The 17,976-nt window shown below is 45.9% G+C and overlaps 1 protein-coding gene across 1 annotated transcript in view; it reads right to left on the bottom strand.

Moving 5' to 3' along the window:
- Positions 1 to 226: 226 nt before the first annotated feature.
- Positions 227 to 17,976, bottom strand: part of EXT2 (exostosin glycosyltransferase 2) — a 164,865-nt gene continuing 147,115 nt past the window's right edge. Inside the window, exons 11-14 of the mRNA XM_051966637.1 lie at positions 12,342 to 12,485; positions 10,174 to 10,302; positions 8,571 to 8,653; positions 227 to 922 (exon numbers count right to left, since the gene is read on the bottom strand). Of these exons, the coding sequence (XP_051822597.1) occupies positions 784 to 922; positions 8,571 to 8,653; positions 10,174 to 10,302; positions 12,342 to 12,485 (495 nt within the window). The 3' untranslated portion in view covers positions 227 to 783. The remainder of the gene's footprint in view (positions 923 to 8,570; positions 8,654 to 10,173; positions 10,303 to 12,341; positions 12,486 to 17,976) is intronic.

The following is a 17,976-nucleotide window of genomic DNA, read 5'->3' as shown; positions in this document are numbered from 1 at the left end:
TCAGCTCTGCTTCCCACCATGCAGCTCTAACGTTCCACCTCCCAGCCCAGTAGTCCCAAGGGAGGCCATGGCAATATTAGCTTCTGGTCATATCTCCTTCCAGATCTAGTAGCTGTGATTTTCAGAGACAGAAGGTAACTAAGACTAGAAACAAATCCATATAGAGAGAGGGAAAAGATGTCCCTTCTGATTGACTAGAATTAGTATTAAATGATAAGCCAGGGGAAAAGGTAAAAAATAAAATTTAATTATATTAAAAAGCCAGACCAGGACAATAGTACATGGTGCACAAGGGGCCTCCAAGCCCCAATTCTTGAACCAAGTCCCATGATCCCAGGCTGCAGCCAATGTATCACCTATAATCATGATTTGCTGTTTGGTATTTGAGTCCAAGTTAGGGATTTTCTTCCCCAAAGAGCCCACCGATTTGGAAAAAGTAAAAGTGAGATGGGGGTGCTTTTTCCCCACAATTTCCTGAAGCTAAAATTGTAGGCAGATGATGTATCCAATGTGCCAAGGCTAGAACAGACAGAGTCACAACAAGCCAGAAGTCCTGGAACTTCAGTCTGTTGCACAGAGAGATGCTACGGACTCAGCCTTCCATTTTCAAATGGGGTCAGCAGAGAACACGCTGTCTGTTAGCTTAGGCGAGACCCAGGTTAGCGGCCGGCCTTCCGAGGGAGAGAGGAACGCAGATCGTGCCCGGCTCACCCCCTACCTGGAGGCCCCCTCGAGGGCCCTCACCCGTGCCTCGAAGCCCCAGTCCCGCAGCGGGCATCTCTCTCACAAGCTGCCGATGTTGGGGAAGCTCTTCAGCTTTTCGGGGAAGTCATCTTTGTACAGGACAGGGTCGGCGCGGTGCTCCACCACCTTGAGGGGCATGGTCCCGAAGACAGAGGCAAATTTGTTGATGCATTCAGATCTGTGGAGAGAGGGAATGCAGAGGGCTAAGCAAGGAGCCCCCAGCCACCACAGCGCGCATTTGGACATGGCCTTACGGTTTGCCCAGCGCACTTCACCTGATGCTCAGAGCAAGCCCTGGAGGCAGGAGCTTTTGTCGTTCCCCTTTTACAGAAGAGGAAACTGAGGCAGGGAGAAGCTACATGATGTGCTTGGGTGGCAAGGCCAGGGGGCATCTGAGGCTGGAAGCCTTCCTGCCTCCAGCACTAGGGTTCTGGTCACTGCCATGCTTTCCCCTAGGTCCCCTATGACCAGCAGAGGAAGACCAAGGCTGACCCTCCATTCTTAGAAGGGCCCTTCACCCACAGCAGCGGCCTGAGACACAAGAGAAGGTGCTGCCAGGAAGTCCTGCCCACGTGCAAGCCAAAGTTTCCTCCCCCTTCCCCTGAAATTCCAGTCCTTCTTCCACCACACAGGAGCACGTGCTGTCACCCAAGGTGGATCAGGTGCCGAGAGCCCGCCTAACTCCTTGGCTCAGAACCAGGGCGAGGAGGCGGCTTCTCCTGGCTGTGCTCGGAGGGAATGGAAGGGACGAGCGGCAGATGAGGAGTTCGGAGTCAGGACATCTGGGCTCTCGTCCTGGCCTGCCCGACCCGGCTCTCACACAGCTGAGGGACCCCGGATGAGACCTGTTACCTCTCTCAGCACTGGTCTGCTCGGCTGCAAAATGTGGACCACAACACACTACCTGTCTGCCAGGGCTTCTGAGCCCCAAGTCTTCTGCGGGCCCCGAGTCCCCTGTGGTCCCCCAGCCCTCTCTGAGTCCCAAGCCCTCTCTGGGCCCTGAGTCCTCTGTGGGCCCCCAGCCCTCTCTGAGCCCCGAGCCCTCTCCAGGCCCCCAGCCCTCTCTGAGCCCCAAGCTTTCTCCGGCCCTGAGCCCTCTCCAGGCCCCGAGCCCTCTCCGGGCCACTTCTCTGGGCCTGCTATGTGAGAGAAGTGGCTCCAGGACGTGATGGGTTTCCACAGGCTACTGGAACCAGCTGCAGTTTCTTGCCACCTTTGTGAGAGCCGGAAGGGAGGGAGGCTCTGGCCCTGGGACTGATTCCTCTCTCTTGCTGCTCTCCCGGAGCCCCACTGGGGATCCCTCCGAGGTGAGGGAGTCAGGCTCTCTGGGGGGGCCAAGTAGTCTTGGGTCAATCTTGCCAACTGAATCTGACAGGGTTTGGCCCTAGCCTGGGGAAAGATCTCAAGCACACCCCAAAAAGCAAAACAACAACCCCCACTCCCACCAACCGAGAAAAATCGCCTTTGAAGGAGATGGGACATTAAGGCTGGATCTCAGAAAGGTCAGTCCCTCTCTCCTCAGCCAGATGACAGGGCCAATGAATATGAGGGGCTTCTTCAGAAAGGCGCGGAAGCCGAGATAAGGAACTGCTCCCTGCTTGGCTGTTGCCGAGTGCTCAGACTCCTGAGCCGGGAGGACCATGCTCACAGATGACCGAAGATGGGTGAGGGGGCGTCAGGGAAGAGGGTCGAGCCCAAGTTATGGGAGCTTCCCTTCTCCCTCCACAACCACAAGGCTCCTTCAGAGAACTGCCTGGAGCGCCAGGGGCCCCAGCACTGGCTGGCTCTGGGACCTGGGCTGGCAGGCGATGGCTCTTCCAGGGAAGCCATGCTAGCAGGAGGCAGAGGTGCCCTGCCAGAAGTCCTACCTTCCTGCCTGCCCTGTGGGCATCTGGTCAACAAGCATTTAGGGAGCACCGACTATGTGCCAGACCCTGTGCTGAGACCCAAGGAGAAACAGACCAAACTCAGTTCCTTCCCTCAAGGAGCCCCAGCTAACGGAGGAGACAGCACAAATGCTCAAAATGCGCACACAGCAGATCCTAAGTCAGGGACATAGCAGTGGGGAAGGGGTCCCGGGTCCAGAAAAAGCCTCCTGCAGGACTTGGGGGGAGGCAGAGTTAAGGAAATCACCCACACACCCCCCAAATCCCTCCAAGTACTTTAATGACTCTAAACATCAGAACCACAAAAAGACAAAGTGGGACAATTTTTCAGCCCAGGACAACGGAGAAGATCAGCAAGAAAGGTCTGATGCCTCAGGGTGAGAGCGGGGCAGTCCAGCCCAGCCCTAGCCCCGGCTCCCACAAACCAGGAGCCGCCTTGGGAGCCCTGAGTCAGCCCAGCCACCGAGAGTAAGGGGGAACTAGTCGGGGGATGACAGGCGTCTCTGCTAACACCAAGGCAGGAGCCTGTTGCTTTGCCCACACTCGGCTCTGGGCTGTGGTCTTGGGTGGCAGCCCCAGAGAGAGGAGGATCAGCACTTGGGGCCACAGTGGAGCGGGGCCCCTCCTCAGGTTCCAGCGCAGACAAGAGCCCAGCCCAGGAGGAGCAAACACCTCTCCTTAGATCACACTACCCTGGAAGAACGGAAAACTTGCGCGACTCTAGAAACATCTCTGAAAACAGCCGCACAAACCCCCTGAAGCTTGTGACAGGGCCTCCTCTACTCCGGATGAAGAGTCCTACTTTAATGTTAAAAGTCAAGTAATGGGCTAGGAGAATGAACACACAACAGAAAAAATCCTCAACACAGAATTATGGGGACAAAGAAAATCAAAACATCCTCAGAAGAAAACAAAGTGAAAACTTCTACATCTAAAGCCTCCAAAAAAAAAAAAAAAAAAAAAAAGACATGGAAGAGCTCAAAAAGGACTTTTTAAATCAAGGAAACAAAGTAGAGGAAAAATTGGGAAGATAAAGTGAAAGTAATGCAAGAAAATCATGAAAAACATATCAACAGCTTGGTAAAGGAGACACAAAAAATACTGAAGAAAAAACAGAGTAGGATAAATGGTAAAGGAGGTACGAAGAACAACTGACCTGGAAAACAGATCCATGAAACACAGTTTAAAAATTACTTAACTACTTGAAAGCCACGATTAAAAAAAAAAGCTTAGATATCATCTTTCAAGAAAACTGCCCTGAAAAAAATCTACTGATTACTCATTAAAAGAGATCTCTACTGGAGAACTATCAGAAATTCCAGTGCTTTTAAGTCAAGGAGAAAATATCACAAACAACCACAAAGAAACAATTCTAGTATCAAGCCATAGTCAGGATAACACAATATTTAGTTATTTCTACATTAAAGAATCAGAAGATTTGTAATATAATATTCTGGAAGGCAAAGGTGCTACAATTACAACCAAAGTTGAGTGTAATCCTTCAGAGAGGAAAATGGATATTTAACAAAATAGAGAACTTGCAAGCATTCTTAATGAAAAGACCAGAGCTGAACAGAAAATTTGACTTTCAAATACAAGACTTAAGAGAAATATAAAAAGGTAAATGGGAAAAGTAAAAAGGAAAATATAAGCAGTTTTATATTCCTACAGATGATACTTGTAATTCATAAGAACTTTCACATAATTAGGCAATTAAGAGCATATACAAAGGACAGAGGGATTAATAAAAATAAATATTAATTAAAATTAAATTAAATTAAATTAATGATTAAGAGAAGACTATACTGGGAGAAAGGAAAAGGAGATTAGTTCACATAAATTATTATTGTAAATTATTTTACATAAAAGAGATAAGAAAAAACTTTTACAGTGGAGAAGAAGGTGGGGGATAAGGGGAAGTGAGTAAACCTTATACTCATCAGAACTGGCTCAAAGAAAGAATTAAATATAAATTTAATTGGGTATATAAATCTACCTTACCCTACAGGAAAGCATGAGGAAAGGGAAGAGGAGAAAGAGGGAGGTTTGATAGAAAGGAGAGCAGACTGGGGGAGAAGTTAGTCAAAAACAAAATGCTTTTGAGAAAGGACAAGTTGGAAGGAAAGAGAGAATAGAATAAATGAGGGAGAAATAGGACAGAGAGAAACAGAGTTAGCAAAAATAATCATGAAAAATTTAAAGCAGATTTCTCTAAGGCCTCATTTTCTAAATATAGAACTGAGTCAAACTTATAAAAATTAGATCCAGTCTCAAATTGATAAAAAACCAAAACATATAACAATTTTCAGATGAAGTAATAAAACCTATTTCTATCCATATGAAAAAATGCTCTTACACTGACTGAATAAATGCAAATTAAAACAATTCTGAATTACAACCTCACACTTATTAGACTGGCTAACAAGGCAGATGGTGAGAGGGACTGAGACTCAGAAGGGACATTAAGTCCGGCCACACAGATCTAAGAAGCATTTACCCAGATACGATAACTAAGCCCATGGGAACTGAGGAAATCACTGAGCAAGAGAGCACTGAGAAAGAAGAGAGGAGCCCAGAACATCCTTCTTCCTTTTTTAAGCATATGAAGGAGCCACCAAGTGAGAGTCTGGTTCTAGGCAGACAAGAACTTAACATGCACTTGAGACGTGTGGACCCGAAGGAAGTCGGGGCTGCCCTCTAGGAGCTTACCTAGAATTCTGAGTGGGGATGACAAGCCACAAAGGGAACTGAAAGGGGGGACGGCTGAACTGGGCACCAACAGCAATGGCTTCTGTTTATTTAAGAGATCTTTAATATTAAGATGAAATCATTGAATATTTTCATAAAAAATCAACATATATTCACAATTTTCCAGAAATTTATGGTTAAACAATAGCAAGAGCCCAGGACCCAAAGAATTGTGGAAATTGGCTCAGGAGAGCCAATGGAGATGTGGAGGAAAAGAACTGCTGGTTGGATGACAAGTTTCATGTCCCCAGGACACAGTGACAAAGAAGGGATGAGGAAAGCGGTCTGAGCCAGGGCTTCCGCTCCTTCGCCCTGAAGAGTCCTGAGGCAGATGGAGCAGGACAGGGAGGTCTAATGGATGTGTCCATTCCAGCCACCCCAACCAATGGGGAAGGGAAATTCTTTAAGTGATTTGGGCATTTCAGAGATATGTCACAAATTCCTCCAGCTTTCTAAGAGGACAGTATGGAATATTGTGACAAACAGCCATGTTTCATTTCATCTCTCTTCCCATCTCACTGTCAGGGGCCCAACTTGAGTAAAGAGCCAACAAAAGAGACTGTCCACAGCAACAGAGAATATTCCTTTACTGCACCATAGAGTTCTTCATCCCAGAGGTCACTTCAGCCCCAGAATTCACACCCTGGATGTATCCTCAGCCCCTGTGGCCAATCCCAGAACTTCCATGTAGAGGAGTTCTCTCATGCCTTCTTCCAGCTCCCTTTATGGGTTGTCTTCCCCGCTTAGACTGCAAGCTCTCTGAAGGCTGCACAAGGCAAGTGCTTATTAAACAACTGGTGGATGTTTCCTGCCTGACAGAAGGAGTCACTTGTCCGTTTGGGAACCAGTCTTCCCTTTGAATTAGAAGGCGGTTGGACAAGATGATCTCTAAGGTCCCTGAGAACTCAAAACCTTCCCATCCTAGAACGTGGTGCTTTGTAGGTTACAAAGCCATTCTCTCCCAGCCCCAAAGGTAAAGGGCAGGAGGTGAAGTATGAAACTACCTGTAAAGACGGGCTGGGCCGGGAGGACGGAGGGGCTAGTCCTTGGTGAAATGTGAACAGGCTCCTTGACTGAAGTATCATCAGGCAGCTTGGCTTTGGCAGCCCTTACAAGGCAGCTTGAGCACGAGGGAAGCTGGGTAAGGTGAAGTGGGAGCAACTGTGGGGAACATGCATCCTGTGTCTCTGCTGGGAAGAAGAGGGTGGTGCCCACTGTGTGCCAGGCGCTCTACTAAGCTCTTTACCAATGCGAGCTCATTTGATCCTTACAACAACCTTGAGGGGGGGTGTCTGACCACATCAGGCTGCAGAAGCTCCAGGGGCCACTGGCCAGCTGGCTCTCCCTGAGGGCTCCTGGGCTGCCTGGGGTCTTCCCTGGGGCCACTGCTCTGGAGAAGGGGTCTGCCTTCCTGCAATGGCCCCACTCCACTGCCAAAGACACCTATTTCTGGGTTTCTTCCATTTCTGTCCACTTAGAAAGAGAACTAGAGCTAAGAGGGAGTGTGAGCCAGGGTAACGGCGCTGATGTGAAAGCCCAAGGTCCTGGGTTCGAAGCTCGGCTCTGCTGGGTGGGAGGGGAAAAGTCGCTGCTCTCTAGAAGTTCCATGGGAGGGCTGGCCTGGCTCCCCTAGGCCCTTGGGCCAGTTCCTTACAGAATTCTGGCCGTCACCACATGGGACAGCTGACCACCTGAGGGGCACGAGAAGGTGCCCTAGCAACCAAGTGCTTCCATCAATAACTCCCCCTGATCCCTCCCATGAGCCTCTCCTTTCCCACCTCCCCGGGCCATGGGAAGGGCGGCTTCTGGAGAGAAGGGAGCAGTCAGCAAGGGCGGAATCAGCAGCTTTCTGGCTCTTCTTGAAATCCTGCCATTTTATGGGATGATCTGGTGCCAATGGAATCAATGCTGAGCCCGCCTGGCAGCAGTTTGGGGACAAATGTGCTGGAGCCCACAGGCCGTTCTGACCCAGGGTGCTGAGCCAGCCCCACCCAGCTGGTGCTCCTGGGCCCTGGTCCTGTCATCTCCTTAAAACTCAGAACCCAGAGTCCTCCTGAAGTACAAGCCTTTGGTAAGGACTCCCACATATCTGCTTTAAGTTAGCATTACTTTTCCTACTGCTTTGTATCTTAAACATTACATGACTCAGGAGTTCTGCAAGTCATTTTTGCAAGAAAGGCTGTGGGGAAGGAGGTGTATATGGGAGCCAGAGCGTGGGCAGGGGCAGAGGGGTACGTACCCCCTGAATCTCGGACTTCAGGCTGGCACTTTCTGTACAAGGCCTAGCCAGCCAGTCAGTAAGCACCTACTATGTGCTGCCACTTAGAAAGTTGTCGGGGGCACCGAGACATGCAGTGATTTGCCCGGGTCCCACAGGGAGCATGTGTCTGAGCTTGAACTTGGAGCCAGGTGTCCCCGACTTGTACCCCAACGCCATCCACTGGGCCAGACTGCCCACTAACTGACCTAGAAATGGCTCCAGTCCCATTTCCCTTCTCTCTTCCAACCAAGGCCTTTAGCCAGTAGTCAGCGGTCTGCCTTTCACAAATTAGCTCGGCCACTCAAGTCTGCACGGGCAAAAGCCACATCTCCGGCGCGCGGGGTCTGAGGGGGAGCGGAGCCGACCGCATCATCGCCTCATGAGCCGAGCTCACGGAGCTGGATGCTCCCTCTGCCTGTGTTGGAGGAAGGGCAGGGAACTGGGGGGATCCCGAGAGCCTGGAAGACTCTCCCCAGGAGGAAGGGCCCCATGCTGGACGTCGGGCTCTCCGAGGGCAGGACCAGTTCTGCTGGCGCTTGGAGCTGGTGGGAGGGCCTCAGGCGAGGCACAGGGAGTAACTGGGGGCGGCCTGGAGGCCGGAGCCGTTCCTCCAAGAATTAAGAGCCCTCCATCTGGTCCTCCTCATGGCTGGCTGCTCAGTCGTGCGGGCAGAGGTCCTTTCTTCCCTGGCTGCTTTGTGAAAACTTTGACCATTCAAATTTGCACCAAAACAGACATATTGCTCTTCAAAAGAAGTTTCCAGTTATCAGAGCCTGAGGATGGTTAACTGTGGAGCCAACATGGAGCCTGCTCTCGGAGACTCGGCCGACCACGCTCCTGAGCCCTCCCACTCATTCCACACTTGGCAAGGGCTGACCCGAGCCTGAAGTGGCCCCTCCCCCCCAGAGCGAAGGAACCAGGAGGGCACTCACCTCTCTACCATGTGAGTCTGGTCCAGGGAGAGCCCGTCGATGGCCGTGCACTCAGGACACTTGAACTTTTTACGGGGAGTCACCTGGAGGCAGGGACGGGAGAAAGAGACTCAGTGACCGGGAGGCTGAGGGCACAATGGGGGAGGCGGGGGGGGGGGGGCTGCCTCTATCAGGGCCGGAGGTGGAGCCTCCACGGCTCCCTGCACGCACACGCACACACACACACACACACACACACACACACACACACACACCCCTCCCTCTTCCTCTCCCCCACCCCTCTGGCCCAGCCCCGTGCAGAGCTCACAAGGGCCCAATGGCCCCGGCCCAGAGGCTCGCCTTCTCTAACTGAAGCCGGGCGATGACAAGCTGCTTAATTCCTGTTTAATGACTGCTTTCTGGCTGCCAGGGCCCCTGCACAAACACCATTTGTCCTGCAGCCCTCCGGGCGATGAAATATGGCTTCCCTGCTCCCGTAACCCTAGCCGAGGGCGGCTCTGGGCAGGAGGTGCCAGCTCGCTGGGCTGCTTCCCTTCTCTTCCCTCCTCCCCACTCCACCTCTCCGTCCTGCACCTTGGAAGAGGTTTCCCAGGAAGGGCCCGTCCCTGTGGGAGGTGGGGGCACACTCTGCTTTCCCACCCTCTGAAAGGAGTGTCCCGAGGAGCTGTCCCAGTTAAAAACAGGGGCTTACAACAGGCCCCTGTCCCCCGCCAACGCTGTCCCCATCTGTGGGTCAGCTCCTTCCTCACCCGGGCGGCCGGGGAGGCCCGAGGGCCCTCAGTCAGTGGCTTTTGCCCTTCTGCGGCTCTCTGTGACTCAGGCTCCCCAGGACACGGTCCCCAAGAAGGGGCATCATGCCGGGGATTAAAAGATGCAGAGGACCTCCCTGCAAGGAGAAATCTCTCTGCCTCTGGGCCCACAGTCGTCCTCTGCCTCAAGGCCTCCCCCCAAAGGAGGCCCAGGCCGCCCGATGGTCCTGTGGCCTTGGATCAGCCACACTGATTAAGCCCCTGGTGTGGGCAGGGCCGGGAGCAGGGGCAGAGCTCCAGAGATCGACTCCATCAACAGCAGGAGTGGCCTTTGGACCCGACCTGCTCCTACATTCAAGGCCCAGCCCTCTACCTGGCCAGGTCCCAGAGCTGAGCCACTAGAGGTAGAATCCAAGCGGCTCTGGCCCTCAGGGAAGGGACATTCTACAAAGAGAGAAGCGGGAACCCAAAGCAAAGTCCCGAAAGTCAGAAGGGTAAGAAAGGATCGGGAAGCATTTGCTTCAGGAGCTGAGCTCAGTTTTACAAGAAGTTTAGGAATAAAGAGGCGAGGGACAGCCTGGGTAATTGGGAGATGGCCTGGGCCCTTTGGGAAATAGCTGGAAAGCTAGATATTGCCTACCTCGACCTTGGTTTCCTTATTTACAAAATAGAGATTTATTTACTACTTGCCCCCCACTCCCCGCCAATAATCTAATGAGATAAAGCTCAAGGGAGTTCTTTAATCTCTAAAGCCCTATGCAAATATAAGGTACCATAAGGCCCTGGACATAAAGAAAGATCTCTGTGTCCAAGTCCTTCTCAGCTCTGACATTCTAGGACTGTAAGAATCCCACCTTAATGACGGCTTTCCCTGTAACGTTGGCCACCAAGAAATTCATGGCAATATCTTCACAGTTCATGTGAGCATCCACCCAGTTCTTGATGTCTCCAGGCATTTTGTAGGTATACAGGTAATTAAAATACTGCAAGAAGAGAGGAAAACAAGAGGCCTTGTCTTAGTTCAATGTTCCCATTCGTTTTAGAGCTGCATCTAAGAATAGGGTAGACCCTACTTTACAAAGTGCAGTGTCTGGGTCTAGATGGAGGTCAGCAAGGGCTAAATCCAGCCAATCTATGAACTAAGAGTGTTTTTTTCCCCCCATTTTTATCCTAGCAAAAGCATTTAATTAAGACACAAAACAAAATAACAAAAGAAGTGAATTAAATGGTATAACATTCATCATTACCAAACACAAAGGGGGTGATAATTGTCTATATCTTTGGGGGAATTGTAGCACAGCTTCCTTTTTTCTTCTTCTTCTTCTTTTTTTTTTTTTTTTTGAGGACAAAACATAGTTTTATGGCTCCCAGGGATAGTTTTTATTTTATTATTTGATTAATTTTTTCTCTTTTTAAATAGTTTTCTTTTTTCTGGTTATACATGTATATTAATTTTTTAAAATACACATTTCTTTATGAATCATGTTGGAAAAGAAAAATTGGAACAAAAAAACAAAACCACAAGAGAAAAAAAACAAGAAAAAGAAAAAAAAGTGAACATAGCATGTGTTGATTTACATTCAGTCTCCATAGTTCTTGGATAAAAGTGGTATTTTCTTTCCAAAGTTTTTTGGAACTGTCTTGAATTAAATCATAAAGGAGGGAAAAGGAAAACAAAAATGTTTGTAGCAGTTCTTTTTTTATGGTGGCAAAGAATTGGAGAATGAGTAGATGCCCATCAATTGGAGAATGGTTGATTAAGTTAGGGTGTATGAAAGTAATGGAATATTATCGTCCTATAAAAACCAATGAACAATCTGATTTTAGAAAAGCTTAGAAAGATTTACACGAACTGATGCTGAAACAAGCAGAACCAGGAATACATGATACACAGTAAAGCCAAGAATATGTGATGATCAACTATGAAAGACTTGGCTCTTCTCAGTGGTTCAGTGATCTAAGGCCATCCCAATAAACTTGATGAGAGAAAATGCCAAATGCATCCATAAAAAGAATTATGGAGACTGAAAATTATGGAGGCAGAAAAGTTCATCTTGCTGAGTCCAAATCTTACCTCAGAAACGAACTCTGTCACCCTGAGCAAAGCACTTCACCTAGTTTGCCTCAATTTCCTCAACTGTAAAATGAGCTAGAGAAGGAAATGGCAAACCATTCCAGTGTTTTTTGCCAATAAAAAACCCAAATGGGGTCACAAAAAGTTTTCATGACTACAAACAACTGAACAAATACTGTTTCTAACCAAATTCCAATATCCCATTTCGGGCAAAAACAATTTGATTCTTATACCACTTACTTAAAAAGGAATATCTGAAAAATTCAATTCAATTTAAAATATGTATTATGTACTCCCTACATGCTAAGGATGAAAAGACACAGATTCTGGTCTCTGTTCTTGAACAACTTACATTCAAAATAAGAGAGCACTCAAAATTATAGCATCGGGTGAGCTTTTACAGACCCAAGTTGTGAACCAAGATTCTAAGAGTTAGAATAAGTAGATAGTGCATTTTAGGCATGGGAAATGGCTTAGACAATGCACAGAAATGGGCGATGGTGGCAAGTATAGGAATGGTTTGCCTGGGAGTAGTATGCATGAATGAGAATAGCATAAAATAAGGCTGGAAAAAGTAAGGTTGAAGCCAGATTGTGGAAGGCTTTAAATTCAGCCTGAGAAATTTCTAGTTTTTCTTAAAGATACTAGGGAGTGACAGGGTCAGACTTGAACTTAAGAAAGATTACTTTGGCGAACATTCAGAGCATGATGGAGAGCAAAAGGCTGTGGTCTTCACTCTCTCTTTAAAAAAGAGTAAATCTTTCTCATCTGACTGCTTGTGCTCTAAAACTCCCTTCCCAATGCTTTGACATTCCCAAATTATTTTCACTTCCATTTTTTTAAGTTCTGCAAAATTAAGATGATCTAAGAAAAATGGCTCTTCATATTCATCAGAAGCTCCAGCTATGGATAGTTAGCCAGCACTTTCCCCCAATACTCTTTAATTACCTTGTGGTAAAAAGCTACTCCTGTGAGTACCATAGATACTTCATTGGTCCACTCGGACTCATACTTCCACTTGTTCATCTCATGGTCCCAGAGGTGCAGGCGGCCCGGGTATCCCACCAGTCTATCAGGAAACTCACGCCAAACCTGAAAAGGAAGACATGGGACTGATTATTTCCCTGTACAAACTGCAGGCAAAGACCACGAAAGGGTCCCAAAACAAATACTGGCCAAGATTAGTAGACATCTTCATATTTAAATATAGAGCCTATTTTCCCTAAATATATGGGACAGTGGGTGGTAAAACTGATGGAAGATCTTTGTAAAGGCTTCCCCTGTCCATCTAAGATCAGAAGATCCTAGTTTCTTTGGCAAAATCTAATATCTCTTCTAGCTCAAATCTACTAATTACAGTTTGTTCAACTATTCCTCAATTGATGGACATCCCCTAAATTTCCAATTCTTTGTCACCACAAAAAGAGCTGCTATAAATATCTTTGTATACTTGGGTCCTTTTCCCATTAAAAAAATGTTTCAATGGCTCTTTTTCTTTTGGTATCACTATAGATATTTTCTCTCTCCCCACTTTCCCCACTAAAATGAAGGAAAAAATAACAACAAAAATCCTTCTTGTAATAAATAAACAGTTAAGGAAAATAAATCCACATACTCGATATATCCAAAAATGTATGTCTCTTTCTAAACCTTGAAAATATCACCTCTATCAGGAAGTGGATAACAAGAAGTTTTATGATGGGACATGGCTGGCCATTACATTGCTCAGTCTTTCAAAGCTGATTTTCTTTACAAAGTTGTCAACCTTGTATAGACTGTTCTCCAGGTTCTGCTCAGCTCAGGTATCAGATCATACCACATAGGTTTCTCTGAAATAATTTCTTATCATTCTTTTTGGCAAAATAAATAAAATTCCATTGCTTTCACATACTACAGTTTGTTCAAGCATTTCCCACTTTAACAGGCATCTCTCTTAAAATTCTAGTTTTTTTCCCTTTTTCTCTTTTTTTAATCCCCACACTTCAGGATCAAGAAGTTTGTTTTGCTTGTGGCTATCTTCTCCCTCTATAACACTCCATCATTCCTGCCCATTCTCTAGTTGAGTTTGATGTATTGGTGCACCAACCTTTCTAGGTTTCTCTTTATTCTGGTGTTTATATTTCAAAGTTCTGGTTTTTTCAAAACAAAATTTTGAAAGTTCTGTTTACATTACATTAAAGATCTGTTTCCAACTGGTCCAACTATTTTGGAGAATAATTTGGAACCATGCCTAAAGGGCTATAAAACTCTACATATCCTTTGACCCAACAGCACCACTACTGAACATTATCTCAAAGAGATCAAGGAAAAAGAAAAAAAAAGCACATATATACAGAAATATTCCTAATCGCTTTTTGTGGTATCTCCAAATTGGAAATTGAAGGAATACCCATTATTTAAGGAATGGATGAATAAGTTGCAGTATTTGATTGGGATAGAATATTATTATGCTATAAGAAATAAGGAAGAAGATGGTTTCAGAAAAATCTAGGAAGACTTATATGAACTGATGCAAAGTAAAGTGAGCAGAATTTAGAGAATAGGATAACAGCATAACAATAACAGCAAAATTATAAAAACAATAAGTGGTGAAGGACTTAGCAACTCTGATCAACACAATGATCTTCAACTCATCATGAAAAATGCTATCTACTACCAAAGAGAGAATTGATGAATTCTTATTTTTTTCTCCAAAATGGCTAATGAGGAAACACATTTTGAATTCATTTTATAATGGGTATTGCTTTTTTTTTTTTTATTAATGGGTATGGGAAGGAAATATGAAAAAAATTTGAAATAATTTTTTTTAATGTAAGACTGCTCCCCATTCCCTTCCATATGATTAAATCAGCTTTGTAGGATAAATTATTCTTGGAAGCTCATATCTCTTGTTATTTGGAATACTATATTCCAAGATCTCCTTTAGTTCTTAAAGGAAGTGCCGTCTTGTATAATCCTGACTGTGATGCTGGGTGCATGCTGTATTTTTACAGATTTGATGTGGAAAGACTGGATTTTGGCTAGGACATTCCTGGGATTTTTACTTCTGAATTTAAGGAGGTCAATGGCAGAGTATTTCCATTTTTACTTTTCCCACTTATTTTAGTAGATCTGGACAGTAGGCAGTTTTCATTTGTTATTTTTTTTTATTATAGCTTTTTATTTACAAGATATATACATGGGTAATTTTTCAGCACTGACAATTGCAAAACCTTTTGTTCCAATTTTCCCCCTCCTTCCCCTCCTCACCTCCCCCAGATGGCAAGTTGACCAATACATGTTAAATATGTTAAAGTATAAGTTATCATTTGTTATTTCTTGAAATATAATGTCAGGACTATTTTAAAATTATGGTTTTCAAAAAGTCAAATAATTCTTACATTATCTTGCTGTGACCTGCTTTCAAAGTCAGTTATTTTATTGTTGTTTACAAAGAATAACTGATATTTTCTTTAACTTTTTAAAACCTTTGCGATTATTCTAATATTTCTTAATATCTGATAGAGATACTAATTTCTCTTTGTTTAATTTTAGTTTTCAGGGAATGCATTCCTTGGTTTTGATTTCTCTCTTCCTCTTGTAAGCTATTTATTTAAACTCTTGTTTCCTTTATTGTAGGAATTAATATAGTACCTGTGAAAAATCCATTTTGTCTGCTTGAAGAAAACATTCCAGGATTACTTTCTCCTTGTAGGCTGCATTTTTAGATTTATAATAAATTTTTTTCTTAAATTCTGGTCAGAGTTGGATTTAATTTTTGAATCTGAGGGTTGGGTTAGATGATCTCGAAAGTCCTTTCCACCTTTTAAATTATACAAATCTATGAAGAATTGCTTAATCCTTCTATGTAATTCTTCCATTAAAATAAAGATTCTCAAAGCATGGAGAACAGAGTTGCCTCCTTCATCCTCTTCCTGTTGCATTCTCTCCTCTCTCACGCTTCTTGCTGGGTCTGGCTTTAGGCAATAGATATAAAGTCTCGGTCTTCATTAATGATTTTTACTCTCCTCTTTTTTGAAGAATAAGTTTAGCTCTGTAGAATAATATGTAAAAGCTACTGGAAAAACCACAGGAAAGATACAAAGTTTTCCAGTATAAGATCATAATCCTGCGCCATTAAACTTAGCTGCCTTTCTAAATAGAGAATTAAGCTATTTGGTACAGATCCCAGAATCAAAGGAACAAAGATAGGCTCTTACAGCTGTCATCAAGTCCAACCCTCTCATTTTAAACATGAAGAAAACTGTGGACAAAGACAAGTTACTGGCCCAATAGCACACAGGCTCTACTGGTTCCGAATACGATGATATTACTGGCCCATGAACGGCACTCCCAACAAGGGAGATGGGTCTCTCCATTGTGACCAGCAGGTTCTTTATGGGAGGGCCGGCCGTGGCTGTGGGCAGTCTGCCTCGGTGTGCAGGTAGCTCACCCTGACAGGGCTCCAGTCTGAGAGCCCCCCACCTCAGTAGCCACAGTCAGAAGAGGGCAATTAACGCTCCCCAGACTGGACACCAGGAGGCTTTTGCTCCACCACCCCAGGGAGCCCTGAGGGTCTGCTGGTTTATTTCACGGCCCACTGCCCGTCCATTCGGGGGGGTTTCCTCTCTCTTTTCTCTAGAGTAGACACCTGCCAATCCAAGCAGCTCCCCGGTTAGGGCCAGATCTCTTTCCCTCAGACCCACCACCAAGCTTTCTGGAGCAGAATGTTTTCAGAGAACTGGGGAGGTCGTGAATGGAAAAGAAGCAGGAGGGCTGAGAAAGGAGGGACTGCAGTTCCAGCCCCAGCTCCATGAATAGCAACACTTTTAAGGGGAAATCTAGCTTACTTAGAGCTTTTTCTCAAGAAAATACTGTGACAAAATCGGCGTGAGGAAGATTGCCTCTATTTTACAGATGAGGAGACTGGGACTTGGAAGTGAGGTGACTCATCTGAGATCATGAAGAGGTGCTGGGAATAAAGAAAGTGCTTTCTGAAATGTGAAGTTCTACAGGAGAAGTCAAAAAACAAAGGGTCTTCTAGGACTGAGCGCCTCCCTCCTTGCCCACCCTAAGAGGAATCAGACTGTAGTGACTCCCAGTCACACAAATGCTAAGCTGGACTGGCTGAAGAGCTACAGCGAGGCTCCGGATTGAGAGCGTTCCGTAGTCTTGAACGAGTGCCGCTGCTAGACACAGGGCTCCTGTCCTTGACTGGGTCCTGGCAGCTGGATACAATCAAGTTACCATCCTTGTCACTTCATTTATTACTGTGCAGCTGACTGTGGGATCAAAACCAAGGAGAGAAGAATGGGGATGGGCCATCCCTAATAGAGCTTGAGCAGAGCAAGATAGTGATCATATTATATAATGGACTTCCCAAGATAGACAAGTAAGAACTCCAGCTCCACCCTCCTCCTCCTTCCCACAATAAATTCAAGAGATTCTTTTTTCTCAGGGGGAAATGTTCTGGGGTTGCTTCGGAGTCATTACTGACAGATGTCTTTTCATGTTAATGGTACTGACATTTTAAACTACACATTATTAATTCAGCAGTCTTAGTAATGGATAACAGTCATAAATATTTGCATAGCCCTTTATACTTGCAAAGTGTTTTACGTCTCAGAATAATTATTCAAATAGGCTAGACAGCTGATATGGCCATAAGCCGCCTTCCCTTCCTATTCCCATTCCCACCACCTCTCGGGAATGGACAGTCAGTCTCCCAGAACACGACTAGGTTACTGGACAATGACAATGGCAGTGTGAAAAGTGGGTTATTGGGGGACTCCTTGCTTTGTGTATTTTTTCTACATTACCCATAGATGCCTTCTGGGAATTGGAATTCCAGCAAACATTTACTGCGTGCTTACTGCAGTCTAAGATATAGGAGGAGATGAAATAAGACACTGGACAAGAAATAGTGAACTCCCAGTTTTCTGGTGCTTGAGGTTAACAAAACACTTTCCCCACAATAACCTGGAGAGGTCAATAGTACAAATATTATTCTTCTCATTTTACAGATAAGGAAACTAAGACCTAGAAGGATCAAGATCCCCACAATTCATGTCAGTCATGCTCCCAATCCTGTGCTGTTTCTTACTGAGAGCACACTGGAGGCACTCACTGAAACAGGACTTTCCAAAGCACTCGCCTTCCCTACTCCTCTGATGGTTCTCATTCTCATTATTGCCTCAGTGATCCACAGAAGAGAGGCCCCCATTGTCTGAGATTACAGAAACACAAGGAGAGATGCAGTGGGAAGTGGGGATGGAGAGGACGTGCCCAGGGGGATCTCAAAGTTATAGTGACCAAGGTTTTGAGTACCACAAGAGCTTGGCGAGGTTCCTGCTATTCTGAGCTGAAAGTGGAGTCTATAATAGCAGCAGAGGCCCCTGCCCTGGATCCCAGAGCCCTCGACGGCCTGAGTCATGTTGGGAAGGCGACCTGCATCCAAGGCAACAGGGTCCCGCTGTGTGGTGATGTTCAGAGACTTTTCATAAAGATGGAAATGACACAGTTTTAATACAGTCTGCGTCTCTCCTATTTCCGCTGTAATAGCCTTAATCATCTCCTATCTGAACCAAGACCACTTCCTCGCTCA

The sequence above is a fragment of the Antechinus flavipes genome, chromosome 6 (assembly GCF_016432865.1).
Source record: "Antechinus flavipes isolate AdamAnt ecotype Samford, QLD, Australia chromosome 6, AdamAnt_v2, whole genome shotgun sequence".
Lineage (NCBI taxonomy): Eukaryota > Metazoa > Chordata > Mammalia > Dasyuromorphia > Dasyuridae > Antechinus > Antechinus flavipes.
Note: the sequence above shows the minus strand (reverse complement) of the source record. Positions and strands in the feature narration are given on the sequence as shown.